Source organism: Eretmochelys imbricata, chromosome 17, assembly GCF_965152235.1.
Source record: "Eretmochelys imbricata isolate rEreImb1 chromosome 17, rEreImb1.hap1, whole genome shotgun sequence".
NCBI lineage: Eukaryota > Metazoa > Chordata > Testudines > Cheloniidae > Eretmochelys > Eretmochelys imbricata.
Genome location: NC_135588.1, coordinates 18,211,947 through 18,226,756, shown reverse-complemented (window position 1 = coordinate 18,226,756; position 14,810 = coordinate 18,211,947). Strand labels below are relative to the sequence as shown.

At 42.8% G+C, this 14,810-nt stretch overlaps 1 protein-coding gene across 1 annotated transcript in view; it reads right to left on the bottom strand.

Annotated features, from left to right (window-relative positions):
• Positions 1 to 214: 214 nt before the first annotated feature.
• Positions 215 to 14,810, bottom strand: part of COL26A1 (collagen type XXVI alpha 1 chain) — a 213,743-nt gene continuing 199,147 nt past the window's right edge. The window contains exons 10-14 of the mRNA XM_077836850.1: positions 12,007 to 12,069; positions 7,811 to 7,855; positions 5,785 to 5,829; positions 4,533 to 4,617; positions 215 to 381 (exon numbers count right to left, since the gene is read on the bottom strand). Of these exons, the coding sequence (XP_077692976.1) occupies positions 215 to 381; positions 4,533 to 4,617; positions 5,785 to 5,829; positions 7,811 to 7,855; positions 12,007 to 12,069 (405 nt within the window). The remainder of the gene's footprint in view (positions 382 to 4,532; positions 4,618 to 5,784; positions 5,830 to 7,810; positions 7,856 to 12,006; positions 12,070 to 14,810) is intronic.

The following is a 14,810-nucleotide window of genomic DNA, read 5'->3' as shown; positions in this document are numbered from 1 at the left end:
GGGGGGGGAAGAGAACTGTAGCTCAAATATTTTTATGAAGAGCAATTCAAGACATTCCCTGCAGTAATGGTTTAGCAGTGTCCAGGCAAGGAAACCCTACTGCTAACCCTGCAGCCTCCTACCCACTTCCTTCTGCACACTGTGATTAAGCACTAGGATACTGTATCTTCAATCAGCGAATGGGCTTTAGAATGCACAAATGCTCCTGTTTCATTCAGTTGCTTTTCCTTTTGGCTTCGCTGTCCTCCAGCAGCGAAGAGAGGAATTGATAGGGCTGGTGCCGCTGCTCACGACCACCGCGTTTGATCTTGATGCTCGTTCGTAGGGAGGAGCCTAGGATCACTTCCTGCCCTGAGCCCGGCTCCATGGAAGATAAAGAATCTGAAAGGAGATAAAGCCAAGGGAGAGTTTACTCTCCTATTATGGAGGAAACAAAGTCCCTGCCCTTCTTACACTTCTCTCCTTCCCTTCAATGTCCCCTCTCCCTTTGCTTTTCTTTCCATTTAGCTGGTGCGCTCCGACCTAATGCCTCACTTCCCAAAACAAAAAAAGGAACTAACGTGACCTTTACCACTATCCCATTGCTCACTTTGCTTGTGTATCATACCCTGTCCCCTGTTTCATTGTAGATTGTAAGCTCTTTGGGGAAGGGACTGCCTACTACTCTGTTTGTACAGCACCTAGCACAGCGGGGTTTGTTCTCAGCTGATCCTTCGGCAGCTCCACAATCAACACGATTAATATAACAGCAATACCTTGTGGTCCTTAGTTGTCAGCAGTTATAGAAGTGCCAAGGGTCATTTAAACACTCATTGAGCAAACATGAAGACTCAACACTCCTAAGGAGTTACTAAGTATCATTCTACACATGTTAGAGATGGGGAAACCAAGGCACAGGCACTTACCCCAGCTCACACAGCTAATTAGCTACCGCTGGCAATAAATTCCAGCAGTCTAGTCTCCCAGCACCTTAGACATCAGGCCATGCTTCCTCTTATGGTGAGGAGCCTTTCTACAATGATCCTGCCCCATAACGCTAATTGTACATTTGGTCTATGGCCAAAGTCCTTTTCAAGTGCTTAGACACAGAAACCCATAATGCTGACTCTCCAATGTTAATGCCCCTGTTTCTTTTCCTTTTGCCCTCAGTAATGGACACTTGTTTGTTTCCCTGCCAAGAGCCCAGCCTTCCTACCCAGACCTCCAGCTCACATCAGGCAGTATTTCTAATTCAAGCGAGTACCCCAGTGCATAGGGATTGGTGCTGCACTAGCTGGAAATAAGCATTGCCAAAACTGGGCTTTTCCTGGGTCCTGCTGTTCTGTTCTGTAGGGCTGGTCAATACGCTCCGATTATCTCAAGCTTCCAGCCTGTTGCGTGGGGAAAAGTTTGTGTTGGTATGTTTTGCTTTGTTGCTTGGGTGGTGGTTCTGGTTTCCAAAACCACGTGGATTCTGGCGCTTTGTCTGACAATGATAGCATGTAATTGGCATTTCGGCTTGGGTCTCCTGCACTGCTGTCAATGGCAAAAATCTCAGTGCCCACAGCGGGAGCAGGGTCGGATCCTTAGCGCCAGCTGATTAAAATTGTGGGTGGCCTCACAGCTTGGGGGGGCTGTCTCTGCTCAATAAAAATCAATTTCACTACAATAGAACCACTGCATGCAAACAGCTCTTTCTTTGCACTCTGTGGTTGTACTAGTTTAATGAAAGACACTGGATTTGACCCTAAGCAGCTTCCAGCATTCAACCTTCTCTTTGGCCTTAAAGAGTGGACAAGAAGGGTCTGTAATACCAATTATTTATAAAAATAGGGTAGTTAGTTGGGAAAATTTAAGATGAATTAACTCCCTTTGTCACTGTATCACAAAGTTTTGTATTGCAGCATGAATGGCAAATAACCAAACCTGGCTTCCAGTCCATTTTTAGGTGCAATTTACGTTATTGGTCTTAATCTCTACAGCCTACATTGCTCTAGGTCCTACAAACCTTAACTGTCTCCCAGCAGTTGAGATCAATGGAGGTGCTCGAGCTAATTAATCTAAATGTCTGGGAGCAGGGCCTCCTCTGTGAGTGGCACTCAACTCTAGACCTTGCTTTCCCCTCTCTGATCAGACAGGCTGCATGCCAGAGCCTATTTGTGGAGGCCTTTCCCATTGAGTTGTCTTGGGGGAGGCAGGGGGTGTCAGCCTTTAAATGACGCAGGGTCGATTTTGTGATGTATTTATGTTTTTAAATTGTACATAAACATAGAGATTGAGGCAAAGTTTGGAAATTAAATATAAATACAAGTCCTATATTGGTAAATCACCCCTTAACCAACACTATTACACTGCTATAAAATCTGTGTGTAGTAGACCAAGCCAAAAAGTGAATCAGTTCACTCAACTCACTGTGCCCAGTTTTCCATTGCCCTGCACCTTCAAGTCATTTACACCAAAGCCAAGTGGGTGTTAAAATCCTGCCTTTCCCCTTTACGCTAGTATAAATGGATACACAAGGTAAAGGGCACTGGAGAATCACACCCAATGCAAAGTGCTTGGAGCTTCAGACTGCCTGAGTATTCTTCGAAAGGAAACTGGCCGTACAAAGCATGCTAGATTTTGCTAGTGCAGGCCTATGCAAGTCAGGAGTTGACGCTATCACTGGTAATGCTGAGGTTGTCAAGTGCTCATTCATGTTCTAGCCGTGCTGTAAATATTTTGCAAATTCCTTCTCTCACTGAACTATCAAGTACATTTCCCAGGGTGCTGAACAGCTGGGAGGGCGGATAACTATTCCTGCTGTCAGATTGTCTTAGAACATCTTTATGTCCTCAACTTTAAGGCAGTTGTGTATCAAATTAATTTAAATCTTATTATGTTGAGAGAACAACAGGCCTATATAAAGCCCTACGTTTTCTGGCTACCTTCTTGACTTTGTGTGGCCCCAGGAAGAGCATGAACAGCTATACAGTGGATTTCCTCCTGCATAATCTCTTGCTTGTCCCTGGTGCTTGAACACTGTGTTCCCCCTCCCCCGTTTCTTAGTTATTTGTATTATGGTTACACCTAGAGGCTCTAATTACAGGGCCGTGATTGTGCTATTCAAACACAGGGTGAAAAACAGTCCCTGCCCAGAAGAGTTTACAATCTAAGACAAGATGCACAAAGTGTGAGGAACAAGTCAGGAGGAATGGGGTTGGGGAGGACAAAGCAAACTAATACAATCATGGGTTAAATTGCCAAAAGTGCGTAAGTCCTATTTTTGAATGTGACAGGGATTTAGCAGCCTGAGTTTCATTGATTTTTCAATAAGACACATGCTCTAAGTACCTAAGTCACTTTGGGTACGTTTGAAAATTTCACAGAAGCCATATAACTATCAGAAGTCCCTACGGGCTGTTATCTGTTGCCAGTTTCACAAAGATGTCCCCATGGGAGTGGATCTTGCAGAGAGATTTGAAAGAGGGCAAAGCAGTCCTTGCTTTATGGATGAGGCGAGGACAAGGGTGCCAGCAGCAGTAAATGGTGTTTGGCCAAGAAGCATGCATGTTGGTGCCAAAAGCCCCAATCAACCTCTCAAAGGCACAGAGAGAACATAATTGTGAACAGATCCAAAACATTTTCCCCTTGCTCCGACTATTTCTGTAGGAAAAAAATTATGCAGAGCAAGCTATGCATCTGTCAATGCATTGGAGTTCCTGCCCCAAACCACGTGATTTCTCTTTGTTGCATCAGCAGCAGAGAAAACTCGGATGTGTGAGAAGCAGAAAACCCCCTTCCCTCTGATGAAAGGCCTGTGGCAGTGATGGGGAGGGAAATGGCTCCAACTGAATCACTCAAAATATTGAGTCCTTCACTAAGAGTCTCATGTTTCCAAAAATCAGTGTTCTCTGAATTTTAATCAGGGGAGCTGCCTGGATTATGGATTTGCGGGCTAGCTGGCTTACACTCCCTTTCAGAGTGAGGCCTGGCCCCTTCTAGGGTCCGTCAGACATGACGAATACTAGAAAGGCCAGATCCTCAGCTGATGTAAGTGAACACAGCTCCACTGAAGTCAGGGGACTGTGGTGATTGATAGCAGCTGAGTATCTGGACCAAAGACTCTGCAATGAGAACATCTTTGTAGCGGTTACGTGATGCAGAACACAACATGGCTTGGTCTGCTGCTGAGCTGGCTCTGTACTACGGATTATAATACCAATGTGTCGGTGGGGCGTATTGTGCACTAGGGTGAAGACCGAGAAACTCCATTGAAGCCCATAGCTGCAGGTGCTCAAAGTGTAACACTCAGCCACTTTGATCACCTCATTATGGATTTAGGAGCCTAACTTTAGGCACCTATTTTTAAAACCCTGAGCTAACCAGCTACTGAGCTGAACTACACTGAGCCCTAGAAGCCAGCCGCTCATTGAGAGAGCAGGTGAAAAGAAAAGTCATATTCTAGGAGTCTAGAACTAGCCAATTCTAGAGCTGTTAGATAGTGTGGGAACAGAGTGACATCTAACTTCTCCAGAAAAACAAAGTTTAGTCACAGGCTGAGACACACTCACCATGAATTCCAATCATATGCTCTAGAATTAACACCCTCTCAGCTAAAATCTTCAGGGCTTCTCGAAGTTGTTGAACTCCTTCTCCCTGCAAGAAGGAAAAAACAAAATAAATAATGTACCTATGCTGCAGACATATACAGAGGTTTCAAGTTTATAATGCAATCCTCCAAGACTACAGTGCTAATGTAGCCCCTGAAACTGCTAATGATTTCACAAAACAAAACCAGGTTGCAAATCTGTGGAGAACAGGGAGAAGTCTCAAAAACAGCCAAAGGAAAGCAATGAGGCAAAAAGCCTCAATTATAAACCCAAATTCTGGCGTCTCTAAAATACTGAAGAGGTTTAGAGCCAGATCCCAAATTTTCAGCTGGCTCCTATTTCGATAATGGGCCAAACCAATAGCCATGCAAATCTGAACATTGTCAAACTGTGAGGCTTGGATTCAAACTATGTGGCTTGTGCCCATTTCCACAGTCCACTGCACTATTTACTTTACAATTCAAATATTCCTTGCTAAGCAGATCTGACATTTGTTCTGGCCTGGCTTTCCCTGCCCTGACATTGTACCACCAAACTGAAAAATGTCGCAAGAACCCCTTTCCTTGCCATTTTGTGAAATTATCTGAGTAGTAGCGTGGGTTTGGGGAAGAGAGTTGTCTCTTTCTTGGTTGGGTCCCAAATATCTTACTCTTGATTATTTAATGGTAAAGTAAGGGATCAGCAGGCAAGCAGGAGCATGCTGTTGAAAAAACAAAATCAGACCTTGTCAGGGGGCCATATTCTACTAGATGTGGGATCAGATAGGTAGAAAGGATGGTCTAGTTGATAAGGCACTGGACAATGACAAAAGATTCCCAGCTCAGCCACTGCCTTCCTTGTCACCTTGGGCAAGTCTCTGAATCTGCCCTGGGCCACAGTTCCCCATCTGTAAAATGGGGATAATAGCGCTGCCCAATCTCACAGGGGTGCTGTAAGGATATATATCCATTGATAATTGTATGGCAATCAGACACTGATCAAGCCAAAAACATTTGGATCCAGATTTTGACGATGCCAGTGCCCATGGATATTTGAATCAGAGGTTAATGCCACCTCCATCGTCTGCTCTTTTATCTTTGCAATCCCCGCACTCCTCCATTTACATTACTGGGAGTCCTGCACACAGAACGAGGACAGTGTTTTCTCCCCTTGGGACCATACCATCTTTTCACCAATAGAAAATCCAGGTAGCAGTAAAAAAGTGTTTTCTTACATCAGCCCCTTTATCTCCTTCTTCACCCTTCTTGCCTGGTTCACCCTAAGATGAGACAAACACATTTCCATGTAAATTAGGAGATTTGCCATCCAAAATCATTCAAATCCCCTCCCTCAATAAAGCCCCATCAGCAGAAAGCAAATTGAAATCACAATGCATGTCATCTGTTCTTTCAGACAGGGCCAAATTCAGCTCTGACATAAGTTGTAACAGCTCCTCCCCCGCCCCAGCAAAGCCAGCAGAAGTGTCTACCTATTTACATTACACCACAGCTGAACTTGGCCCACAGTGACCTGAGCTATATGATGTTTGCATTGCAATGAACCATTGTCCGATTGCTGTGGCCAGGGACCTTGACCAAAACCACGTGTGTACTGTGAGGCTTTCCCCGTAAGCAACGCTTTACGTTAAAACCAGTATGGAGTTAACTATAACCACCCCCAAACATGCACACTTTGCCTCTATGTTTATTTTTCCAGAAAAATTCATATCCACTACACAAGAGGTCCCATTAATTAGCCACATCACCCACAACCTCTCTACAAGAGCTCGTTAACTAGGGATCTTTCTTCAGTAAAAATGTATTGTGACAGTTTGTCTGACATTCCTTCCCCTGCTGCCCACTCATCTAATCAGGAAGTGTCTGCATTTCCCAAGCAGCAGATGGCATACACAGAGTAAACCACAAGCTAAATAAAGAGCAATGGAAAGGTCCACAAACTGCTGAGTAAGGTGGCTGGGATGAGAATTTGGCTCCTCAGCAACACTGGGCATTGCAGAGACATTTCAAGCGGAGCAAGATGACAGAGTTGGGAGAGACCCATGTCAGGCAAAACAAGAGCCCTCTTACCTTCCTCCCCTTCCCCCGCCCCCCAACATTTCCACTCAAACGGAATTCAACTTTTTGTTGGATTCACTCACTTCTCCCTAATATTTTTCATTTTCATCAGAACTGCACATGTAAATGCTGTCTTAGCTTGAGAGAGGACGCTCCAGAGGATTCCCAGCCTGGCCAGAAGCTGGTAGTCCCAGATCTAGTGGGAGAAAGCCTGTTCTCAGGAGATTTCCAGCCCAGCCTCACAGAGAAAGGAGGTTTGGAGAGTTCAGGCTTGCCGGTGGAATTTCGATGGCTTAGCCACAGGGCAGATGGTCTGTCCAGGGTTCCAACGTGCGAGGCAGCTTTATAGTTCTGTCAACAGGAGGCCTGGTAGGAGGCAGCTCCTGTGGGGCTGTGCTGAATTAGCATGTCCTTCCTGCTTCATTGGCAACAACTCCTTCAGGATCATTGCTGCCCACTTGTGCCCCCTCCCCTGGCAATAGGAAGATTTCATCCACCTTGCCACAGCTCCTCTCAACCCTCTTCATGCCAGCAGAATGTTAGCAGAAGCCAGCTGGGTAAGACTGTAAAGCACTTTGCAGCAGAGACAGAACAAAGAGACTGTTTGTACAGCACTTAACACAACAGAGCTGTGATCCGTGACTGGGTCCACTAGGCACTATCACAATACAGATAAGTATAGACGCGAGAGAAAATCTGGCCTCATTGGGGTAAAGCAGAGGTATGGTATGTCAGATCTATCTTCTGCACAAATCTTTTGCTACTAATTTCTCACTCCTGAGGGTAGAACTAGGGTTGGCTGGAGCACTCCTCTTCTTAACAGGCTCTCTTTGCTAGACTACTAGGCCCACTCCTAGATCCATCAAAGAGATGGAGAAGACCTATGAGATCATGCAGTCCCGCTCCTCAACCCCAGGGCAGGTACCAGGTATTTTCTACTGCTTTGTGCACTTGAATATAAAGTGTAGCACTGAAATGCAGTGTTTCATTTGCACAGATCTCTGAGATGCTGTCTCCTGACCTGGATGTTGTATTAGCATCCAGAAAGAACTTGTAGTACCACTCATAGTCCAGCCAGGTGGTATTTAAGGTGCTGGACATGACATACACACCCCATCTGTGTGTGTGTGTGTGTGTGTCTGTCTCTCTCTCTCTCTCTCTCTCACGCACACATACAACACTTACAGGCAGTCCCTTATTGCCCCTCTCTCCAGACAGACCTGCTTGCCCCTGTTGGAAATAAAGCAAGTGTCATTTTTTTTCCATTTGATGAGAACAAAATGTAATTTAACCAATGGAATTAAAATGGCTTAACAAATAAAGGCATGAGACAGCATGGAAGTTCTTTTCCCTTAATGTTCTAGCTTTCAGCATTCAAGCAGGCAGCAAAATGGGCAATAGCTCTCGAACACTAGTTCTGAATCCTTGCAACATTTGGGGAAGTTTGGTTCAGGATCTCAGGATGAGCTTTGTAAAATGGATTTGCATCCTCTTGAACTTTAGAGAAGTCAACTACATTAAAGCGGGGAGAAATTTGGCCCTAGAGTTTTTTCCCCCAAATACAACATTCTTTCATCTAGTATAATGGATAGGCTAAGACTGCTCAGCCTTCGCCATTGAACAAAAGACTCTGCAATATCTAATTATGATTTTCCCTTAAAACTTCATCACATACCCATCTAGTCTCCTTCTGCACACATGCTCACCCTCTTATCCACAACTAGAACGACTAAATTTCTCTACATAGATTTTTTTTGATGAAAAATGGCTTTTTGAATTATACAATTTTTTTTTCATAATTTTCATATTCTAAATTTTCTGGGGCGGTTTTGGGTGAAACGATTCAAAACAACAGTTTCAAACCTATTTGAAAAATATTTGCTTTGATTCAAATCAAATAGAATCAAAATGGCCATTTTTTTTGTTTTGTTTTGTTTCCTTTCCTCTACTGCCTTTTCCTCCCTTTGCCCTCTTTTTCCCCCCCTGGAAAAGAGGGGTGTACCCCTACCATGAATTTTTATAAAATTTAGATTGATTTCAAGTTGGCTCAAAATTATTTTTTTCAAGAAAATCGGAAACATTTCAAACGAACTGAAAAACTCATTTCATTCTAAATATTCTAAAGAATATAATTTCTATTTTCTGACCTGCTATATCCACCCCTTCCACATCCCCTCCTTTTTTTTGCTGCTTCGAACCTTCCAGCTGGATGTAGGATTTTGCATTTGCCAGAGAAGTAAAGCTACCTTTTCATATATATAATTTTTTCCAACCTTTTCTTCACTGGTTTTATATGAAGAACCAATTTGGAACAAGATACTATATCAAAAACACTGCATTAGAGAGACCTGTGCAATGCTTGGTGACCACTGCTGGCAGAACTATATACTGATGAGAAGGAGAAAATATAATAAGGCCCAACTCTCCCCACCAAAAGAATATGAGTTGCTTAGATCCTGCATTGGGTGAATCAGGCCCATGCAAAAGTATAAGCAAGCAGCAATTCACTGAACTAAAGTGGCAGGAGGTACATCGTTGGAACAATTTACCAAAGGTCACTGTGGATTTTCCATTGTTGACCATTTTTAAATTGAAATTGGATGCTTCTAACAGTTCTGCTCTGGTCATTATGTTGGGGAAGTTGTACGGCCTGTGTTATAGAGGAGGTCGGACTAGATGATCACAATGGTCCCTCCTGGCCTTGGAATCTATGAATCAAGACTCTTGTTTATCCTCAAATATGGATAGTAAGATAGCCCCTTCCTGTTGTTCTGCTCTGGCCTTCATCAGTTTACATAGTCTCTGCACTTTGTCCTTGTGATGCCAACACTAATTCAAAGGTACAGCATGCACTTCCCCCTACAGACTGATGATAAAAGCAGCGTGGCTGGCCAGGGATTTCATGACCATAAGCCAGCAGATATTATCTGTATAAAAAAGCCTGCACAATGTCTAGAATGATTTTTCATTGACTTGGAAAGAGCATTTATATGGGTGAACAAAAAGGTAAGACTATAAGAATGGCCATACTGGTTCAGACCAATGGTCCATCTAGCCCAGTGTCCTGTCTTCTGACTGGCCAGTGCCAGATGCTTCAGAGGGAATGAACAGAACAGGGTGATTTTGAGTGATCCAGCCCCATTCGTACAGGCCCAGCTTCTAGTAGTTGGAGGTTTAGGAACACCTGGAGCATAGGATTGCATCCCTGACCATCTTGGCTAATAGCTATTGATAGCCCTATTCTCCATGAAGTTATCTAATTCTGTTCTGAACCCAATTGTACTTCTAGCCTTCACTACATCCCATGGCACCAAGTTGCACAGATTGACTGTGCATTGTGTGAAGGAATAGTTCCTTTTGTTTGTTTTAAACCTGCTACCTATTAATTTCATCGGGTAATCCCTAGCTCTTGTGCTGTGTGAAAGGATAAACACTTTCCTATTTACTTTCTCAATACCATGTCATACACACCATTCTGTATAGAAATGTTATTTTCTTCTGCCAATGAAAACTTTAATTATTGCTTTGCCATTCATCTATAACAGAGCTGGCTGGAAAATGGAGTTCCCATTCCACAGGAAATTCCAAAACAAAACAAAAAGTAGACATTTCAAACTAATTATAGAATGAAAATTAAACAATTTCTATTTATCAAAACTAAACAGTTTTTTTCCTAATGTTGAAATGTTGTTACATTTATTATATATAAATAGTCAAAATGAAATGAAACAAAAAGACATTTGATATTTTCAAAATAAAATGAGTATAAAAATTTTTTAGATGTTTTCCCATCGAACTTAATCAAAATAGACATCTTCATGTCAAATATTTCAGTTTCAACTCAGCTGTTCCACTGAAAAAATTTCAGCCAGCTCTAATCTGCAATATTTAGCAATGGTGTAAACTACGGAATTAAGCCACCTATTAAAAAAAAGGGGCTTTAATCAAATGTACGAAGAGAGCTCCGCATGTAACTACAAATAACAGTGGTCTTCACTGAAAACTGAAATAAACATCTAATAGAGATAAGCAGTATTTGGTAGAAAGGTACAAAAGACCACTACATTTATCAGCAACCTCTGTGTCTTATTTGCTTTCAGTGTGTGTATTGTACAATCTAGTTTGAATTGTTGTTGTTGCCCTGATGTAAAATCTGGAGCGATGCAGGTTAAGCCTGTCACTAGTTATGCTCATGGGCTTGGAGAGTCTCCAAGCTCATCTGAAACTAATCAAACTGCATTTGGCATTTGCCTTTCTAAGCCCCCACAGACACTATTCTGCCCTTCAGACTGAAAAAGCAAACAGAAGGGGGAAGATGGGAGAGAAATTGGCAAATGCAGATGATTTGTTCACCTGATTTGCAGGTAGTGAGCTCCACCTAAGTCTATATGCAGGTAATTCCTCTTTAAAGAAAGGAAATACATTTGGGCTGCAGCCACCTGACTCCTGCTCTGTGCACTTACTGGAAATTTAGCATTAAAACTTTTATGCAGCCGTCTTTCCTTTCCAAAACATGCTGCAAACGCCATCAATGGTAACTTTTTCATTCTGTTGCTCCACTTTGTGTCTCTCTCATCAATCCAATTCCCCCAATGCTAAGTTCTTAAAAGATTTCATTCTACAGATCCTCTTAGAAGGGTCTCCACAAGCCATCAGTGGTCCACAGGCCATAGTCTGGCACGGTAAGTGATGGGCAGTCCTGAAGAGTTTTGGAGGACTGGGATAGTGGAAGCAACCAAAAGTTCAAATATTGCTCTGAACCTCTTTAATCTGCCTGGACACTGGGCTGGTAACCTGGTGAGAAGAGGCCCTCGCATGAGGTTTTCGGGGGGTTTTTTTTGGTATTTCCTAATCTTGGCCAGCTTGGAAACACTCAGCAAGCTCCTCTTGCTGTATTTTGGGCACTAACACGTCTAAGTCCTTGACAAAATAAGCAAGAATAGCGATAACATGACAAAATTTGAAGTAAAAGCAAACATTTTAAGAACATTATTTGACCCTGAAAAATGGCTGTTTCAGAATAGTTCTTATTCTCTCTAACATGCTTTGCCCTTCTTTTCCAGTCGCAACATAACTGAGCTAAACTCTCTAAAACGCTAGGTACTAAAGTGCTCATAGTAAAATCTGTTCCCACAGGCATTATGGATCTAGTGTTCACTACTCTGAAACTTTCAGAGGTAACTTATACCCTGTGAAAACAAAATGTCCCCTGTGCCTGTGCAATGATCTCCCTTCGAGATTCTTGCATAATATTCCAAACTTATGTTCACCTAATCAGAGATGGTCCACTGACTTCAATGGACCTATGTTGATTTCCCACATCTGAGGAGCTGGCCCAGAACTGGTTGTGAATCTTTACATGTGATAAAGTTTTAACTTACTCTTTCTCCTCGATCTCCTTTGGAACCTTTAGGCCCAGGCTGCCCTGGAGAGCCCGGTACACCCTAGAGGGCAGATGCAGAATAAGAGGAAATTACTGTTCCATTCAAAAAATACATAATGGAAACTAAACAAAGTCTCCAGTGAACATCTTGCGTAACCACCTGTTATTGTTAAAGATGCTGGGCTAGATTCTCTGCGGCCTGAGAGCCTGTGTAGTCACTTACCCGGGTGACGTGAGTGTAAAATGTGACTTTGTCTATCTATCTTATAAGGTACTTCTGTGGCCCATATCATCATAGCAACTTTAATGCACTTATCCTCATAACACCCCTGTGAGGCAGGGCAGTGCTATTATTCCTATTGTAAGGATGGGAAACTAAGGCACAGAGAATATAAGTGACTTGCCCAAGGTCACATAGGAAGCATCAGATGATAGCATTTTGCACACTCTTTGCACAGGTGTAAATGACTTCACAAGGTTCAAGGCAGGGACAGTCAGCGATCACTGACCACACAGATACAACACACCCACCTTCCAATGGTCCGGGGATCTCTACAATTACATTTTGCACATTCAGGATAGTTGAACATGAGGAGTAACCTGTCACATGGCCCTTTCAAGGAAATGGTGCATCTGCATAATCAGGCCCACAGAGGATGATTTATGAAGTCTATGCAGTGTTACAGGGAATCAAGGAAAAGATGCATCATAAAAAGGGCCTTCAGCAGTTTTGTGCAGTTACAGACCTCTCAGCTGGCTCCCTCTGCATATGCACATATATTATTATTCTTTATTATTTGTATTACCATAATATCTACACGCCCCAGTCATGGGCCAGGACCCCTCGTGCTAGGCTCTTTTCAAAGCACCTATGTTTTTTGCTTATAAACAGGCTGACCTATAACAACTGGTATTTGTTGCTAAAAGCTGATGACAAGGTATTCAGGGCTGCAAAGACTGGAGCAGGGGGGAATTGTCTCGAGGGCACTGGTAATGGGATATTGAAAAATAGGATTAACCTCTTGGTTACTGGTTCACGTCTAGCCCAGGTTGGTAGTACACTTAGTGCAGACAACTGTTCGGCATGGGTTCTTTGAAATAGATAGTGGACCCAGCCCAGGTCATGATGGACAGTGGTTCATATTGCAGCCATTACTGGCTGCCTTGTTGTCAGCCTCTGCAGAAGGCCAAGGACTGAATGGGAATGGGGACTTAAAGATCCTAGAAATAGTCCTGGCAGGGTAGGCGTGAGATACTTTCACAGTTCTTATGTTATCCTGCACAGTTAACTATGCAAAGGAATAACAGACCAAGATGTCTTTAGACCTTGTTTGCAGCAATCCTTAAGACACTTGCAATTGTCCTTAGGGTGGGTACTAACACCTCACAAATAGTTATGGAGAGTTGGAGGATAGAACTCTGAGTATAAACAAACATTCTTCTCTTCCTATCTTGTTTGCAACACTATCATGGCTTTGTTTGGTGGTTAAAGAGTTAAGATCAATATCCGCAAAGGAGTTTAATTACCAGAAGTCTTGACACAAAGCCATTCTTCTCCAAATTGGTGCCTGTTTTATAGATTTATTCAACCCACGGAGCAGAATTATTAGCACACATTGGGCTTAATTTGAAAATTGTTTATTTGGGTGAGTGAATCTCATCAAAATGGTTTCAAATGTACAATCCAATTAATCTTAGGTCTGTCTGCTCACTCTGGCCATCCTGCTGGGATGCTTTCATACCTTAGGGATGGCCTTTACCAAACTTTTATGGGGTGCTGCAAAGCTTCAGCAAACGTTTTTATAGTAGCCTCCAGGATCTAAAGGAAGCTGGTAGTTTGAAGCTATCCTATCTAAACAGATACGACTGTCAGAAGTGATGATTGATTTTGGAGGCACAAATTGAGAGGCCTCAAAAGGCAGGACCCAGTTATCAGCAGTTGGAAGTGTTCAGCACTTTCTGAAAATCAAGCCTTTTAGGGAGTCTCAAATTGCACTCCAAAAGTGAGGCACACTCCCATCACTTCTGAAAATCTTTACCATGGTGCATGACTAGGCCCTCATTAGTCATCTGGCTAAGGATGTTCATAACAAACAGGGTGAAATACTCATTTGGTACTTAATAGGAAACTAAATAGTCTAGTCTTTTGATATCTATGATGCTATCAGTAATCCAGTTCTCCCATTCCCTTACGAAGTTTTGAGACCTTATGGGGGAAAGATGCGGGAGAAGAGGTAGCAGCTTAAAAAAAAAAAAAGGAGGGGGGCATGCAGTATCTGAGGCATATGGAAAGATGAGCAGGGTTCCTCGGACAACGTTTGTTAAAGTTTTGTTATAATGTGTTAATTTTTTCATGTAGCCTAGCTGGCAGAGGACTCTCTCTTCTCAACGTAGAATGCAATGCTCCTTCTCTGCATTGAAACCTTGATGCTTCTGTGTCTAAGCTCTGCCGTAGGACAGTGTCTCACACATGTGTAGCTAAATTGCTCCATAGTTGTTGGAAGACTCTCTTGTGTACAGCTCAAAAAGCTCCACATGAGGAGAGGGGGAAGCAAGAAATCATGAAATTTTAAGACTCATAATTCATAAGAGCAGACAGGCATCCTTAATTTTTGCATGTTTGACTTTGAGCGGTAAGATTTGGAACATTACATTAGCACTTTATAAAAAGAAAAGTACAGGCTGCACTTCTGTAGTCAGTAAAGATTGGGCAGACCTTCCGCTGAGGGAAAGCCGCATAGCTCCCTTGAAAACAATAGAATTAGACAAGTTTCCACCAGCTGAAGTTTCAGTCCATCTTTA